We start from the raw sequence: 18,026 nt of genomic DNA on the forward strand, positions 1-18,026 counted from the left end.
TCTAGAGCACAGGGAATGTTAATGTGTCAATTGAGGTGGGAGTGAAGGGTTGTAGCTCAGTGGTTAGAGAGCCTACTTTGCACACAGAAGGACCCAGGTTCAATCCCTGGCATCTCCAGATAGGGCTCAGAAAGACTGGGAATGAGTCTACCATTGACAGGTGTCCTGTTCCTTTACCTCCTCCCTCCCCTCCCCACATTCATGCTTTAACTAGTGCGGAAATAAGGAAGGGGAAGCCACACTCACTGTGTGAAGACTGGCTCGTTGGCATGTGTTTTTTGGACCCGACGTTCGAGATGACGATATTGTCTTTCTCCTGGGCGCTGCTCTCCTGCCCGACTTCCACAACCTGGACGTGTGGCAGAGCGGCATTCCATTTCACAATGTACTTGGGGCCCAGCGGGACGAGGCTACTGATTTCCAGTTGCCCCCTGCAAAAAGGGAGGGGGGAAATCCAATTTTAAAGAAAAAGAGATGGATGATGGGGGATGCTCTCAGCCTCAAGCACAGCCAGACCAAAACAGAATGCAGCAAAAGGGCAACCGAACTGCCAAGCCTCTGAGTGCCGTCTGCTGGGAATCACACGTGGGGAGAGCAACGGTGCGCTGATGTCATGCTTGTGGGCTTCCCAGAAGTGGCTCCTGTAAGAACATGATCCTGGACTAGATGGCCATTGGCTTGATCCAGTAGCCAGGATATCATTAAGTTCTTATGTTAATGCTGGCAATAGGACAGGATCTGCCAACACATCTTAGAACATCAAAGTAGCTTAGGGGGCCCAGAGCAGGCTGTAAATAGGGAGGTTCAAATCTGTCCATTTTGGTTTCTCATTTTTTCCAAACTTAAGTTCATTTCCACATCCGTTTATTTTATTTTTTTTAAATCCTCATGAAAATTCATCAGCTTCTTAGTCAGCATTTCTCATTTTCGCAAGCAATTTCAGCTAAAACTAATGCATCTTGTGCATGTTATTTTTCAATAATATATGCACTTTTAGGCACTCTTTCCCCGAATTTTGTATACTTCTTTTTGAATGGAGAACTGTACCAAAAAATTCAGAGAGGTGCAAATTTCGAAGGAGGCACTTCAGGCAGCATATTGGGAAGTGCAAATCAGGCAGGTTCACATTAAAATGCAAACTGAACTGAATTTCTTCCCCATATCCCTAGTTGAGCCTGGCACATGCACAACTCTGTCCACAGACCCCTTTGCCACGTGAATCAGCCTCTTCACTTGGCTCAATAGCAGGGCCAGCCTCCAATTTATTTATTTTTAGAAATTCTACCCTTGTACCAAAGCACCACAAATCATGGAAAGTGCTGATTATCCTGCTTACTGAAAGAGCCAGCTCCCAAAATTAAGCAGACAGAAGCAACTGGAAGCCCATTGCAACCCATCACCAACATGCCAACCACTCGCATCCCCACAAAAGTGGGGCAAGCACCTCATCACCACCACCACCACCCAACCCTCAGCCTACCTGGAATTCATTGGCCTGCAAAACAGAAACATCAAAGCAAGGGTCACTACTGTTGAAGTCTCGGAGACAGGGAAATCTGAGCTCATACCGACTCACATCCACACAGCTGAGCAAGGTGTGTCTAATGACAGAGGGCTTCTCCTGCACGCATGCCCTGCTTGCGGGCTTCCCATTGGGGCATCTGGTTGGCCACTGTGCAAAGAGGATGCTGGACTAGATGGGCCTTTTGGCTGCCCTGCTTAGCACATCTGCCTCTAAAAACTGTCTGGACTCTTGTTTTTTGCTTGTTTATTTGCTTGCTTGCAGAACATTTTCTGCTCCTTTGCCTTACTTTGCTTTTAAATCCCTTCCTTTTTCAATTGAAACTTTAGGCTGGTTCTGGTGGTGCAGGATAAAACCACCAGAACCATGTTCAAACTTAAATTCAGAGATGCATTGATGGCCACCAATTCAGATTAAACAAATTCATGGAGGAGAAGGCTATCCATGGCTACTAGCCATGACAGTTATGTTCTACCTCCACTGTCGGAGGCAGCTGGCCTCTGGATACCAGTGTTGGGGAATCACAAGTCAGGAGAGCACCGCTGTTGTGCTCAGGTCCTGCTTGGGGGCTTCCCACTGGGGCATCTGGCTGGCCACTGTAAGAACAGGAGCCTGGACTAGAGGGGCCCCCTTTGGCTGATACTGCTGAAAGGCTCATCTGATGTTCCTATGAAGTGCCAAGCAATGCTGCTACTAGAGTTGGAAGGACACATTTAAAACAAATCAATGAAATAAAGAATCCATTCAGCAAGTGAGAGGAGAACAGGGTTTGTATTCACTGACTCATGCTTTTATTGGTGCTTGTGGTTAAGGTTTTGCACCTTCATAATGCACTGCATGGAGATGAGCCAGTCTGACTTCCGGGACAGAGGAGGGAGGAGCGGTTACCCCACCCTTGTGTCACATGCAAACATTCTAGTGTTACGAAAGAAAAAGATTTTGCACACCTTGTGACAAGGTGTCATCATAACAGTGTCTGCCATTCATTCCTGGTGGGGGGAAAAACACATTTCTAGTGCTGAATTCGGCTTTGTACTTTTCAAAACAAAACCGAGACAGCGTCTTTATATGCCGAAGGTGCACAGAAGTCAATTTCCATTTTTCAGGTCTGATATTGGCTCTGCCGCATCCCAGAGCCTGACTTCTTTACGTTCTTAAATCTCTCACAAGCACAGAGATGCACCCATGCACACAAAATATTCTAGGTACGCACTTGAAGTTGATGTTGGCGCACACCAGCATGTCATTCAACAGGAACACCTTCCGCTCCTTGGATTTGATGAGTTGCCCCCGGTCACCATAAACCGTCTCCGTCAGGGTCTCACAAAGCAAGAGCTGGCGCTGCCCTGAACTTAACAACTGAGGAAAGATGTTGCAGGACAGAAATATAGAAAACCAAGAAAACAATCAATTAGTGGTGGCTCCAAGACAATGGGGCACTGGAATCTGCTTCAAGTTTTAATCCGTGCTTTTGTAAAGCTGTCCAAGGTGCTGAACCTATTGTGGGACTAGGTTTCAGCACATTTGACAGCTCCTCAAAATATCAGACTAAAACCAGAAGCAGATTCCACTGCCCCACTGACACAGAGCCACCAGACGCCACTGCAATCAATCAAGGAACCTCAGGCAGGGGTTCATATGCGGCCCTTCTGCCCTCTACATTTGGCCCTTGAGACTCTTTCTAGGTCTCCCCAGGACACACCCCACACTGGCCTTGCTCCACTTACCACTGGAGTGCTTTTGCCAGGCTGGAATGTGACCTTGAAGCATGCTTCCCTATACGGAGGATGAAAAAGTGTGTGTGCGTGTGTGTATGCGTGAAAATCTTGACATTTGGATGTCCAGAGTGTAGCCTATTGTGCAAAGGTGCGAGGCCCACCCACTGCTCCACCCGTTTTTGCATGCTGCCCCTAGGAGGTTGTCCATGAGGGAATGCACCCCCTTGACTAAAAAAAAGTTCCCCAGCTCTGGCCAAGTAGATGGAGCTTTAGGTGCTACCAGGAAATATAAGAGGAAAAGTACCACCACCGCCACCACCACCTCTGTGTTCCAAGACTGGTTCTCACCACTCTGCCCACCTTGTTGATGCTGCTCCGGTCACTGGCGCTCCTGGTCAGCTGCTGGATCTCGGCCACCTGGTCAGCCAGCCGCTTCTGCTCGTTCAGCTTCTCCGCCAAGGTCTCCAGCTCGGTGAGGGCCAGCTGGAGCGAGAGCCGGTCCGCGTGGCCTTTCGGGGTGTTCTTCAGCATGTCCTGGGTTGCACAGAGGAGCAAGAGGGGAGCCGCTAAATGGTGATCAACAGAAGTGGTGTTTTATGCCATTCCTGGTACTGTGGCCTTCGTCCATGGACCCCAAATCATTACATCTGTATTCCAGTCCTCCTGGACCATAGACATGAAACTAGAAGGGCTATTTTTCCCACTTCATATTCCTTCTGCATCTCTGAGTGCAAAATATCCAAGGATATTAACACAAAGGAGCAACGGACCTACAATCCTCCAGGCAGAAGGCAACAGAAGGGAATGAGGCCCTCCGGCTGAACAAAGGCTCCTCAGCCCTGAACTACAGAACACTCAAGATGAGCAACTTAAAAATGGTACCTGGAGCAGAAGAATGAACTGGGGGAATCTCTGGATGGGCTTCACCATCAAGCCGTAGAGGGTCACCCGGTCAGCACTCCCCATCTGCCTCTTCTGCCAAGAGAGGAGAAACATCTGCAGTTAGCACAAGGACTTCAGCCTTCCACTCTGGTAAGCCTCCACCCTCTCACCTTGGAGATAACTCTGTCTTCCTTCCTACCCAATAACAAACTGACCACCTAGATGCAACACTGGGATACAAGGTGCATCATAGACCTTACCATAGACACCTCCGCAACCAACCCTTGTGGTAGGACATTAACATACTGGTTTTACAGACTGGGGAAACAGTGTTAACCTTTCTCTTCTAACCTTGAGGAACTCGAGGAAGGCAGGCTTGGTGAGGCAGGCCTTCTTGATCAAGGACATGGCAGTGGTGAAGTTGTTGACGTATTCGCTGTACACATCCAGCACCATCGACTTGGAAAACTTCGGTAAGAAAAGATGGAGAAGGAGCATTTGTGCAATTCTTTATTGTATTCATTCAGCCAATCGACTTATCGTCTCCCCCACCCCCCACTTCCCCAATAACAAGAGTTCTCTAAGCAACGTGCAATGTACAAGCAAACTGAAAGTTAGGACCCAGGGTTGGCTTCCTTCAGGGCTGGGGAATGTTGCCAACCATCGTGGCCCTGCAGAAGGCCAACAACTTCTGGAGGGCTGCAAGTTCTTCAGCCTTATTTCATTCCTAGCAATGACATGAGGAAAAGCTTATAGACCTCAGTGGTTTATTTATTTATTTATTATACTTGTATACCACCCCATAGCTGAAGCTCTCTGGGCGGTTTACAGTAACAATAGGTTTGACTATTCCTATAGGTGTAAGACCAAGCAATGTTTTTTCCTTCTCTACAATCAACATCTTTTGATCAAAGATCAATGAAGCCCTTGCCTCCTTATCTATTTATTTAAATTTATATACAGCATTGATTGTAAAAAAACCACAGAGAGGTTTACAAAAGAAAAGAAAATTATCTATAAGACAATCAAAAACAAGTAACTAAATTTTTTTTAAAACAAATTAAAAACAACAACAAACAGCAAAAGGAAATTAAAACACATCAGCATCTATAATATGCATCTTGATAGGCTTGCCTAAACAAAAAAGTTTTACGCAGGGACCAAAAAGAATTCAGCAACGGGGATAGTCTATCGTATAGAGCAGGGGTAACAAACAGTCTCCTCCAGCTGTTTTTGGGCTCCCATCAGCTTCAGCCAGCACAGCAAGAGCGAATCGTATCCCAGAGACATCTGGAAGGCACCACATTGGATACTCCTTATTTAGAGACATTCACAGGATTATTCATTCCTTTCATACAAACTGGTCGTTTGTTATCATTTCCCAGGGTTAAAATGGGGGCTGCTGGAAGAGTCAAACTGTTGGTAGACTGAGCAGATGGTGTTTTATACCATTCCTGGTACTGTGGCCTTCGTCCATGGACCCCAAATCATTACATCTGTATTCCAGTCCTCCTGGACCATAGACACGAAACTAGAAGGGCTATTTTTCCCACTTCATATTCCTTCTGCATCTCTGAGTACAAAATATCCAAGGATATTAACACAAAGGAGCTATGGACCTGCAATCCTCCAGGCAGAGGAGGCAGACAGAGATGCTGCAATTCAGCAGCGCAGTCCTGCAAACACTCACCGAGGCCACAAAGAGGTCACCAATTTTCTCTGTTGTGTCCCACTCAGCCACACGTGACGACAAGGCAATCTGGAACATGGAGTGGCACTGGAGGATCTCCTTGACCCGGAAGAAGACCACCTGGCATTTCCGGATGCTGAGAACTTTGGGTTCCATCTCCACCAGAGGATTCCTGTAATCCTGTTGATGGTAGGAGAGTGAGGGGATGGAGAGGACTCAGGGCTGTAAAAAGCTGTTTGGGAAGACCCATAGCTCAGTGGCAGAGCACCAGCTTTGCATGCAGAAGGTACCCTGGCAGCATCTCCAGGTAGGGCTGGGCAAGGATTCCCTGCCTGAAACCCTGTAATGCTGCTGCCAATCGGTGTAGACAGTACTGAGCTGGATGAACCAGTGCTCTGACTCAGTGCTTCCTATGTTTTAAATCTGCCATTTATTCAAAACCAGGAGGACTAGAAGCTTTCTTTATTTTTAAGGAAAGGACCATAGCTCAGTGGTATTATATTTTATCATTTATCAATTGCCTTCTATAACCATCTCAAGGCAGAAGGTCCCCAGTTCAATCTGCAGCAGCATCTCCATGTACAGCTGGGCAAAAATTCCCTGCCTGAAACCTTGGAGAGCCATTACCAATCAGTGTAGACGGTACTGGCTAGCCGACCTTTTAGGTTGAATCCAACTCAATGAAAATTGGATATATACCAAAAAAGTGTAAGAAAAGAAAAATTTAAAAAGTACAGATCAATACGGAATCCCCTGGTGGTGGCCAATCGCATTCTCAAAGCCTTCCTGGCGAGAGATGGCAGAAGCCACTTGCTCAGAGGAGGGTGAGTGAGAGCAGACAAGGGCAAAATGGAAGGCCAATCTACCTGCAAGATCCGCCTCAAGGAGTCGACGTAGCTTCTCTCGCTCTGGACGATGGAGCCCAGAATGTGACGGCGCACGACCTGTGAGAGACAGAGAGGGAAGAGAGTTCCCATTTCAGTCTCTCCAAAAGATGGAGGCTCGCCCAAAGCAGCCAGGGTGCAACTTCACCTTCCTTGAGCCTATCCAAAACTTTAGAATGAGCCATGTTCCCAAATACAAACCTGCTGAGGGCTTAATCCTTCAGGCATTGGGCCCAACTCGGGAAGCAGGTGTTTCATATCAGTCACAGGGACCTCCAAGAATCCCATTTCCTCCTCTTCAGAATCACCTGGAGAGAACAACACACACAAAGTAGTTGCAAGGTTGTTCTCAGGGCTACTAATTGGGGAAGGGAGAAGGAACTCAATGCACAGGAAGAATGTTATTGTTGCCAGCCAGGTACAACAAAGCAACAATGAAAATGCAGTAAGCACATTCAAACATCAGCCAAATAATCAGTGTATTCAAACAATCAGCCAAACAATCAGTGTATTCAAACAGCCAAACAATTCAAACAATCAGCCAGAACAATGAATCTTAGATATGAATTGTCCTTCAGAAAGAAAACCTTCCCATGTACATTCAACTTAACACACCACTGCACACACACACTTAGAGCTGCCAGCCCACCAACAGATAGGTACTCCGTTAAAGTTTCAGCTGCCAACATCAAAACATTTTTTAAAGTTTCTAGTCCTCAAGAAAATATCAAACCCCTTTAAAGAGGCTCAAGAGATAACATGTGTCTTTTCTAAAAAGTTTCTATTCCTCGTGGAAATGTCAACAGGCTCCAGACACAGCACCTGTCCAAAAGCAGACTACCATCTGCACATGTTCCTCTAGCTACTGGCTGAAGCCCTGGGACATCACAGCATGTACAGAGTCTGCCAAGGGGGAAGGGTCAGTTGTGGGACATTGACAGTGAGCACAGCAGCTATGAGGGAGGAAGAACAGTGTTTTGACTGAGAGAAGACAGATGAGCCATAAAGATGTCCAAAAGGAAAGAGAGCGAAGAGGGTAACTAGCAGGGAAAAGAAAGCAGCAGGCTGAGAAGAAACTGCAACCTAAGTCAGCATTGGCACCAACAGCTGGTATAGTCTGGCATCCATCACACCCCACCAGGGGACCCACTGGCAAGAGCTCCCTGGTCTGGCTCACAGGGTGAGGTGGGCCTATGGAAGGTGTTTTGCCCAAGGCCCCCACCCCAAAACCTGAAGCTGACAGTCCCCCCCCCAAAAGATTGATGGAGACAGAAGGATGAAGGAAAGAGTGGGGGAAGTCAAGGAGGAAAGGCCAAGGAGAACGAGGGAGACGGCTAAAAAGAAACACTCCACAAGTCACAGGAGCAGGAGAGGGTTCAGCGAGGTGTCTGAAGGGAGCAGGAAGGAAGGGGTGCAGGACAGGGCACCAAGGGGCAACTCCACATAGCTGCTTCTGCCTGCTACAGATCTCTCAAAAGCAAATCCACCTTTACACCCTTGTGTTTGACATGGGCTAGCAACTCTGCACCCCGGAGCGTGGCAGACTGTGCATCAAAACAGATCTAAAGTCACCGTTCAGGGAAGCCACGCCACAAAGTGAATGGCAGTGGCTAAAAAAACACCACCACCGTAGAAGTCCAGACTTCCAAGACACTGTCCAGACCCAGCCAAAACAACAGAGTCGTCCCTTTATTCCAGACTAGCTGTCCCCACCACCGTAGGACAGCTCGCAGCAGGAGTCACACTTTGCCACCCACAGATAAAATGCCTCCACAATATCATCACAGCCCATTTCTGCTGCCTCTTCCAGAACACAAGGGACTTTATTTCCTCTCACTCCCCCCCCCACCATCCCGGGGCTCAGATGATTGAGTTTTTGCCCAGATCAAAGCCCCAGGGAATGGCCACTTCACACATAGTCCAGAGACCAGCCCGGATCCTGCCCTTTACTGCTAGGTCTTGGAAGGCAAGGCCTCTGAACATTTATTATTATTATTATTATTATTATTATTATTATGTGCTGCTTGACTGTAGGAAAACCTCTAAGCGGTTTTACAAGAAACATTAAAATTACCAATAAAAATGTTTGGATGGCATTTTCTCCGCTGCTGAGTTGCCTCAACCCCAGTTGAACATATAGGACACACACATATAGGATTGGAAATCAAAAGCTGAGTGTGTTGTGGGAGTTTCTAAGCAAGCTCAGTGTAAGAACCTAAGAAGAGCCCGGTGGCTGGTAGGTCCAAACTTTTTCTCCAGCTCTGTTTTCCATATCTAAATCTCACCACCCACCCCAAAATCTGGGCCCACATAGAGAGAGAAGCCAGACACTATACAGGTGCCTGACTTTTTTCCACTGTGGGATTGATAGTCACTTGGGAGGAGGCATCACCAGTATGCTGATGATACCCAGCTCTATTTCACTGCAGCATCTGAATCAGGAGCGGCTGCGCAAGCCCTGGACCAGTGGTGGGCTGGGTGAGGGCCGATGAGCAGAGTGTGAACCCTGATCAGACGGAGGCACCGTGGGCGAGTGCAGATCGATTGGTCACCTGCTCCAAACAGGGCTGAACTCACTCTGGAGGACCTATGAAGAGCCCTTCAGCTGGATCAGGCCAAAGGGGCCCCATCTAGCCCAACATCATCCTCATCTCACAGTGGCCAACCAGGCACTTCTTCTGAGAAGCCCGCAAGCAGGACATCAGCACAGCAGCAGCTCTCCCCACTTAGGATTCCCAGCAACTGGGCTTTTGACAGTGGGGCTTGAACATGGCCATCATGGCTAGAAGCCCCATTGTTTGTCTAATCCTCTTTCAAAGTGGGTAGCCATTGCTACGTTGTGTGAGAAGTGCCTTTGAGAAAACACCAAGAGTCCAGAGTGTCCTGGAGTGGGCAGAGCATGGCACAATGATATCTGGCCATGGTGCTCTTCCAAGAAAAGAAAAGAAAAGAAAAAATAATATTGCTTTCAACACGCAAGAGGTACCATCGTTTGGTGGCAGATCACATGCTTTGCATGCAGAAAGTCCCATGTTCAATCCCTGGTACCAGCAGAAGAATGAGCAAGACCATGCTCCTTCCCACAGGCGTCAACCAGATGCTGCCAGCAGGGCATGAATGCAACAGCCCTTCCTGATTTGCCAACCCCAGTAACTAGAATCCAAGGGTAAACTGCCACTGCAAATGGAGGTTCTGTTCCTAGCCTAAGAGCAACAAAAGAATCTTCCTGGAGCAGACCAAAGGTCCACCGTTCTAGTCCATCATCCTGGTTCCCAAAGGTGGCCAACCAATCAGACACCTCCAGAAAGCCTACAAGTGGGGCATGGGGGCAATAACCTTCCCTTGCCCCCAGCAAATAGCATTCAGAGGCATCCTGCACCCAAACCTGGAGGCACCATCTTAGTCATCATAGTTAAACTGCTCAGAGTCTAGCTGTTGGATCAGACCATCTAGTCAGGGATCTTGTTCTCGCAGTGGCCAACCAGGTGCCCCAACAGAAAACCCACAAACCAGCAGCCATCATAGCTGCATGTGGCATCAAATTCTCTTAGTTAATTGTGCATTATGTCTTGAGTTATTATTTTTTTATTTTTTTTATTATTTCAATTTATATACCGCCCTTAGCAAAATAGCTCTCAGGGCGGTGAACAAAAGGGTCTGAGGTGAGACGGGCTGGCAGAAGCCTCAGCCGGAGACACTGACTCAGAGTGGACAGTGCCAGTTGAGATCAACAAATGGCCTGACTTAGCATAAGGCTGTTATGTTCGGCACACCTGAGTTTCTCCAACTTTCTGCAATGAAAGATTCTCAGATGTGCTGCAGCTCAAAAATGGGAGAATTTCTGCCTCCAAAATTTCGTAGATTCCTCCTGATGGAAAAGGCTGAGAAGACCCTGTGGTGCCCAGTCTCTTTCCCTGAAGGCTGTATTGTCCATCCACCCACCCGCTCTGCCCCGCCAATGTATGCAGCACAGACAGACCACCACACACAACCCAAATAATGTCAGGGCAGCTACACGTGGCACTCAGGAAGCTGCTGTGCACCGAGTCCAACCGACCGTCCATCTACCTCAGTAGTGTCTACACTGACTAGCAGCAAGCTCTCCAGGATTTCAGGCATAGAACATCCCCAGCCTTACCTGGAGATGCTGCCATTGGGGGTTGAACCTGGGGCCTTCTCCATGCCAAGCAGGTGGTCTACCACCGAGCTGTGGCCCCTTCCCTTCAAAGAAACCAGCAACGTCACAACTTCTTAGGGAGGTTCGCTCCAAAAAGCAAACACACCGTCAGGCCTGAGGAAAATGCTTCCCTGAACGCAGCCCAAACGTACCTGGTGAGTCATCTGGAAGGGAAACATTCCAGAGCTCAAACTGGCACTTCAGGCTGCGATGCCCCAGACACACAGAATTTGGGGTGTGTGTGTGCTAAGACAGGGAAATCTCGGCTGCAGGCGGAATCTTTGCCCTTGGCTGAAGCACCAAAACTAGAAGGCTGGAGCGGAGAGTGTCACAAGTCAAAGGGGCTTACCTGAGACAGACGACGAAGAGGAAGATGAATTACGGACGATGATATAGTCCCTGTTGGACCAGTGCCGCTTCCGCCACATCTTGCCCTTGGGGGGGCTGCCGCTCTCCCCCTCCCAGCCCCCCAACCCTTCCAACCGGCTCCTACCCCTGAACTTCCTCTTTCTCAAGCCACACACCCATCAATATCTAGTTCCCATTTGCACGTCTGGATTCCAGCTCCGATGCTGCAGACAGGGCCACCCCAAAAGGGAAAGGGTCCGTTCCTGCCAGCCACTAAAAGGGTCCAGGCTCTGAAGTGGCAAAGGAAAAAGGGGAGGGAGAGAGAGAGGGAGGGAGGGACAGAGAGGGAGAGAAGGAAAAGTGGAGTGTGCTAGCAACCCAGGGAGGGGTGGAGATCACAGAGTGACAGGAATAGACCAGGCAATGGCAAGGGTGACCTTTTTCCTTCCCTAATTTTGGAACAGCTGCCTGGCTCGCTCAGGACATTAACCATCCGGAGGAGGGCCCAGAACGGAAACAGCTTGAGGGAAGACCAAGAAATCAGCGGGCCAGGAGTACAGTTTGAGACACAAACACACACACCCTGAGCAGAGGGACATTTTAAGAGGGGGGCAAACATGCCAAAGTCATATCAATGGCAAAATGCATCCCTCATTCATTCAATTTGCAAATTACATGTGAGTTCAGCTGGATATTAGACATTTTCCCCCTTCCAAGAGACAAAGGGATGTTAAATGAAAATGTGTTCTAAAGATTCCTCCGAACTTTCTGTCTTCTACAAATGAAAGGGACACAGAACCCCCCGCACAAAGGAGGGCCAGGATTTTCTCAAAATTGACTCTGAAAATCATTTGCCAACGTACATTGTAATATAAAGCAAAGAGGAGAAGGGCCATGGATCAGTGGCATGGCCCCTGCTTTGCATGCAGAAGGTCCCAGGCTCAATCCCAGCAGCACCTCAGGTAAGGCTGGGAGAGACCCCCTGCCTGAAGCTCTGGAGAGCCACTGCCTGTCAGTGTGGGCAGTACTGAGCTAGATGGACCAAGAGTCAGAATCAGGCAGCTTCCTACATTCCTATTTAAATCAGCCCTTTCATTCAGGACTGGAATTATCATCATCATTGCTCAGTGGCAGAGCATCTGCTTTGCATGCAGAAGGTCCCAGGTTCAATCCCTGGCATCTCCAAGGAGGCCTGAGAAGGACCCCTGCTTGAAATCCTGGAGAGCCCACTGCCAATCAGAGTAGGCAATACTGAGCTTACTCAGCCTTCCCCAGCCTGGAGTTATCCAGCTGTTTTGGACTACAACTCCCATCAGCGCCAGCCAGCACGCTGGGTCTGAAGTGGCAGATTCCTACAGTCCTAATCCTCTTCTTTCAAAACTCAGGTCATCAGCGCTGAATTTGGCCTAAACAAAACAAAGAAGAAGAAAAGACAGGCAGGTCTTTGCCCCAAGGAGCTTACATTCTAAAAATTTCAATAGGAAGGGAGGTGCAAGCAAGGGAGGAACAGGACAAGCGAGGATTAACATGTGAAGAACAGTCGCAACACACAAACAAACGTTAGTTCTACCTACAGGCATCACTCCGTGAAGCACACACAACTATGAGGCTGCTGGCACAAGCTGTTATGAGGGCTACTGTGCGCCATGTGCTGTGCACCAGTTCTATGCACAGAATGCAAGGATTCGAGCTCAGTGGTTTCCCAGTGGTTATGTAGTGATGAGGAACAACATTCTGCAGAAGCACTCTCCACCCTGACGAGGAAGCACAGGGGAAAAAACTGAGGGCTTATCTCATCCCTTCCCTGCAGAAATGTGTCATTTTGAGCCTTTTGTGTCACCATTGCGCTTCCACTGTCACTTTCCTCATATCTTGAGGCAGGACAGTAGAGCTTAAAGGTTTCCTTACCCCCAGTGTCTGAGCATGTAAAGAATTCCTGTTTCCCCCACCAATGAAGCCTTGTCAAGCTTGTGAGTCCAGGCTATCAGTCTTTCTTTTCTCTTGAAACCAGGCTAAAGAGAAAAAGAGGGCTTCTGAGAACACACAGAGTGCCTTTTCTCTACACCACCAGTTGCAACACATTTGCAGTGTGGAAAACAGAGGCAAGCCTGTAGGCATGTGCGCATTGAGGAGAGCAGGGCTTCCAGATTTACCCAACCACAACAGCTTCTCCCTCTGGCAGCCTGGATACAGACAACTGCACCCCTGACCATGTGTAAAGTGCACATGGATTCCAGGCAGCCTCGAGCCCCCAGCATCGCTCTCGGACTAGCAGAGGCCAGCTAAGACAAATGGCACAGCAAGCCATGCCACCTCATCTCAGTGGACTGAACCAAGACAGGATCCGGGCCGGGCCAACCAGATCCATTACCTCTCTCCGAGTACAGCTTGTGGGCCTTGGAGAGTTCCCCAGTCCAGGATAAAGAGCGCTTCCGTCCCACCTCCGGTGCACTCCTGCAAGGCTCTCCATCCCCTACAGCAGGGGAAGCGTTACAAGAGACAAGCATTTACTCTTCTCTCGGGTGCCTGCTGTCCAGAAAAGCATCCTTGGCAGCCACAGGGTAGGAAACAGCAACCCAGAAGGCATTTTTGCCCCCAGCAAGGTAAATGGCACTTTCGCCTCCGACTCCTGGGGGAGCCCGACTTCAGAGGGAGGGTCGCATGGCGCCAGCCCTTCCTTCATTCCAACTGCTTTTTTATAATTATTGGGGGGGGGTTAAAAAGTCAACAACGCTATGTAAGAAACCAAACATACAACAACAAATATGGTCAACTTGTCTGTTTCACCCGCATAAGCAAATTCTGCAGTCACCCCCAGGAATGTTTCGCAATTGCCCAGAAAGCAAGAGGGAAGTGGTCTTTGTGGTCCCAAATGCCTTGCTGCAGACGGTCTTTCGATAATTATCTCTGCATGGCACATGAAAAGAAATGCTGTACTTTCCAAGTGTGTGTATGTGTGTGGAGAGAGAGCAAGACGGGGGGGGCGGAGATAAAGAGCAAGAGAAGGGTTGAGAGAGAAAGAGAATAAACACAGACTGTACTTTCATGACTGACATCACTCCTTCCTAGGCAGTGGCACTCACTCCTTGGGAAACCTTCCCTTGGGAAGCCAACCTGCTTAACGCCATCTTCCTCCAGAAACCAAGCATGGAGCTTGGTATGCCAGCAGACTTTTGGGTGAGGAGGAGGAGGAGAGTGCCAGAACTCCAGCCTCGAGCTCAGAACTGGAGCTCAGAATCACCTGGAGAATTGGACTGGGCTCTCAGTGCTGGTGGTCAGGAGCCCGCAGAGCTGAAGGTGAGTGGTGGAGAGCCTGCAGGACCTGAGCTAGGAATCTCAGAGATGCCTCCCCCCCAAGACTGACTCACTAGAGGAATCGGACCCTTCCCATACCACACACACCTCCCCAACAATGCTGGGGACACCCCACACAGGGGGCCACAGGGGGCCACCAGAATGTGATTAAGCTACATCTTCAGGCCAAGGGGCTTGCTGCTGACAATGATTATTGTCATCATCACCACCACCACCACCGGAGCCCAGAGCGGCACCTAAGTGGTGAAACTATAAAAACATCTTAAAAACAATTCCAATACAGATGCAAAGTGGAATAAGGTCTCTGCTTAAAAAAACTTGCTGAAACAGCAAGGGCTTTTGTAGGTGCCGAAAAGACAACAGAGATGTCTAATATATAAAGGGAAGGGAATTCGAAAAGGTCGCTGCCACAACACTAAAGGTCCACTTCCTATGTTGTGCAGAAGAGACCTCCTGATAAGATGGTATCTGCAGGAGGCCCTCACCTGCAGAGCGCAGTGATCAACTGGGTATATAAAGGGTGAGACGGTCTTTCACGTATTCTGGCCTCAAGCTGTATAGGGCCTTGTACACCAAAACCTGGACCTTGAATGCAGGCCTGGCAGCCAGTGCAATTCTTTAAGAACCACATTCTTCAAGGTAGGGGGTAAGCATTTGGGAAGAGTGGACTGGAGTCCGTAAGTGGATGGATGGGAGAGAACAGGGTGAAGCTAAATCCCGACAAGACCGAGGTGTGGCTTGTGGGTGACAAGGGAAGGTTGGGAGATTTAGACTTGGTGCTTAATGGGGTAAGATTACCCTTGAAGGACCAGGTCCGTAGCCTAGGGGTCATTCTTGACTCCCAGCTGTCCATGGAGGCTCAGGTCTCGGCAGTGAGCCGGGCAGCTTGGTATCAATTACATCTGATACAGAGGCTGCGACCCTACCTTCCTGAGCATCTGCTCCCACGAGTAATACATGCCCTGGTCTCCTCTCGCTTAGACTACTGTAATGCGCTCTACGTGGGGTTACCCTTGAAAACGGTCCGGAAATTGCAGCTGGTACAGAATGCAGTGGCACGCTTGATAAAGCATAGCCGTTGCCGGGATCATATTACTCCAGTGTTGGTAGATCTACACTGGTTACCAGTTGCTTACCGGGCCCAATTCAAGGTGTTGGTGCTGACCTTTAAAACCCTATACGGTTTCAGCCCAGTTTATCTGAAGGAACGTCTCCAGTATCACCAATTATGCCGCCAGACAAGATCAGCCTCAAAAGGCCTTCTCTCGGTTCCGCCAGTCAAAACAGCTAGGCTGGTGCGGACCAGAGAGAGGGCATTTTTGATTGTGGCCCCCACCCTCTGGGATTCGCTCCCTTTTGACCTTCGACATGCCTCCTCCCTGTTGGGTTTTCGCCGAGCCTTAAAGACCTGGCTATTCAGGCAGGCCTACAGGATTTCTGGGGTGGATTAGTTTTAGGTTGTATTAATTGAAGGGTGGTTTTAGATTAATTGATGATTGTGATTTATGCTTTGTATATTGTATTTATATTATTGTAAGTCGCCTAGAGTGTCCGTTAGTTCGGACAGATAGGCGACTAAGAAATAAAATTTTATTATTATTATTAATTATTATACCCAGCCTTCAGGTGATCCGCAGCCCTTGTGGGATTATGGCCACATCCACAACATACCTTTAAAGCACGTGGTTTCCCCCCAAGAATCCTGGGAACAGCTCTTTACCCCTCACAGAGCCACCATTCCCAGCACCCTCAACGTATGACAGGATTCTTTGGGGGAAGCCACGTGCTTCAAACATGCTTTAAATGTGTGGTGTGGATCAAGCCCAAGCTGCTCTCTTGGAGTTGTCCATGGTACTGAAACCACGAGCCCACCTTGCTGCCTGTGGGGTGCCCGGATAGGGACAGCGCAGAACAGGTGGAGCGACGGTCAGGTGGGGCAGTTTTGTTCTGGCAGTTAAGGTCCTTATTCATCTTTTATGCAATGCTTCTGTGTCCAAAACACACCAAAATAAAAAAGGGAAAACAAAACTAAACTGGAGATCCAAAATATAACAAGTTATTGTTGTTTAAGTTCAGGAGCAGCAGCAGTAAGAAAAACACAGCCTGCTAACCAGCCTTTGGGAGAAACCTCTCTCGAAACAGCCAAGTTCCAAACATGCAGCGAAAAAATAAAATAAATAAATGCCCTCCAGATGTTTCGGATTACAGTTCCCAGCAGTCGCAGCCAGCATGGCCACATTCCCATCATCCCTGGAATCATATTGCCATGCAGGCTGGGGATAACAGAGGGTGGTAGCCAAAAACATGTGGGGGGCACCAGCTTGGGAATGGCTGTCACAAGGAAGGGGGGTTTCAGAGAGTTAGTGCAGTCCCTGCTGATGTCACTCCTGGAAAAAATCCTTCTCTGCCAACTTCAGAGGCCAGGGAGCACCTGTCTCGAAAGAGGCACTTCTTCAGACCACTGAAAGTTACTAATGCATCCTCTAAATTGGTTTTAAGGATTGCATCTGCTACTGCACCTATTAAAGTATTTTATAACTCTCTTTGTCTCACCTGTCACGATTTCTTTAGCTGTCCTGAGAGTTGTAGAATATGCGGCAGGATACAAAACAGATTTTCATCTCTGCTAGATATGGGGGGGGATTGCAAAACCCAAACCCTTCAGTCTCACCCCACCACCCTCAAACACAGAGCCAGCCATCTGTCAGCTCCCCACATACAGAACAGCCCATTTAATTGGGAGAAGACGTTTCAAGCAAGAGCCCTGGAGAAAAACACTGCAAGCACAAAACAGCTTGGGGACAGACTTCCAAGAAATGGGCCAATTGAGGGGAAAGGATCCACAGTCATATAATTTAGAACAAAGAGGGACAGGAAGCAGAGCCCATTCCAGTGGTAGGCTCCTGGACCACTTCCAGTGGATCTCTCAGCACCCACTGGTTGCTGGTGTTTTTGCAAAGAAGAGTGGGCCAGAGAGATATCTCCCAATCCCACAGCATTGCTCTTACATTTTTAAGTAAAGGTGCAGAGTCAGCAACACTGATTGCAAAAATACCAGCAACCAACATAAACAACCAGTGATCCAAATGCTGTGCATTTGCTTAAGAACAGTGTTGTGGGATCAGGCAAGGTCCCCCTGGCCCAGCATTCCTAGCAAAAAATACCAGTAACCAGCATAAACAAGGAATGCTGGGTCAGGGGAACCTCGCCTGATCCCAAAATGCCATTATTGAAGTCTCAAGCAAAGGTCCAGAGTCAGGATTGCTGATTGTTTGTGCCACATTAAGAGCTCCTGAATGTGTGATCTTGTGTACACCAGTGTGATGTAGTGATTGGAGTGCCCAGTTAGGACCTGGGAGACCAGGGTTCAAATCTCCACCTAGTCATGAAGCTCACTGGGTGACCTTAGACTAGGCACTGTCTCTCAGTCTAACCTAAACCTACCTCACAGGGTTGTTGCAAAGGTAAAATGGAGTGGGGAGAAACCATG

At 48.6% G+C, this 18,026-nt stretch overlaps 1 protein-coding gene across 9 annotated transcripts in view; it reads right to left on the reverse strand.

Moving 5' to 3' along the window:
* The window catches only part of ARHGEF10L (Rho guanine nucleotide exchange factor 10 like), a 94,950-nt gene that overhangs the window by 37,579 nt on the left and 39,345 nt on the right, over window positions 1–18,026 (reverse strand). For 5 of the 9 annotated variants that reach the window (XM_061602006.1, XM_061602005.1, XM_061602004.1 and 2 more), the window contains 10 exons: window positions 13,593–13,694; window positions 6,898–7,004; window positions 6,679–6,756; window positions 5,813–5,992; window positions 4,474–4,590; window positions 4,123–4,215; window positions 3,601–3,774; window positions 2,736–2,881; window positions 1,481–1,495; window positions 247–431 (listed from right to left, as the gene is read on the reverse strand). In XM_061602006.1, the coding sequence (XP_061457990.1) occupies window positions 247–431; window positions 1,481–1,495; window positions 2,736–2,881; window positions 3,601–3,774; window positions 4,123–4,215; window positions 4,474–4,590; window positions 5,813–5,992; window positions 6,679–6,756; window positions 6,898–7,004; window positions 13,593–13,694 (1,197 nt within the window). Of the gene's footprint in view, window positions 1–246; window positions 432–1,480; window positions 1,496–2,735; window positions 2,882–3,600; window positions 3,775–4,122; window positions 4,216–4,473; window positions 4,591–5,812; window positions 5,993–6,678; window positions 6,757–6,897; window positions 7,005–11,222; window positions 11,548–13,592; window positions 13,695–18,026 lie in introns of those variants that run through there. The other 4 variants (XM_061602011.1, XM_061602009.1, XM_061602007.1 and 1 more) reach the window with 4 other exon arrangements.

Source organism: Rhineura floridana, chromosome 18 (assembly GCF_030035675.1).
Source record: "Rhineura floridana isolate rRhiFlo1 chromosome 18, rRhiFlo1.hap2, whole genome shotgun sequence".
In the NCBI taxonomy this organism is placed as follows: Eukaryota; Metazoa; Chordata; class Lepidosauria; order Squamata; family Rhineuridae; genus Rhineura; species Rhineura floridana.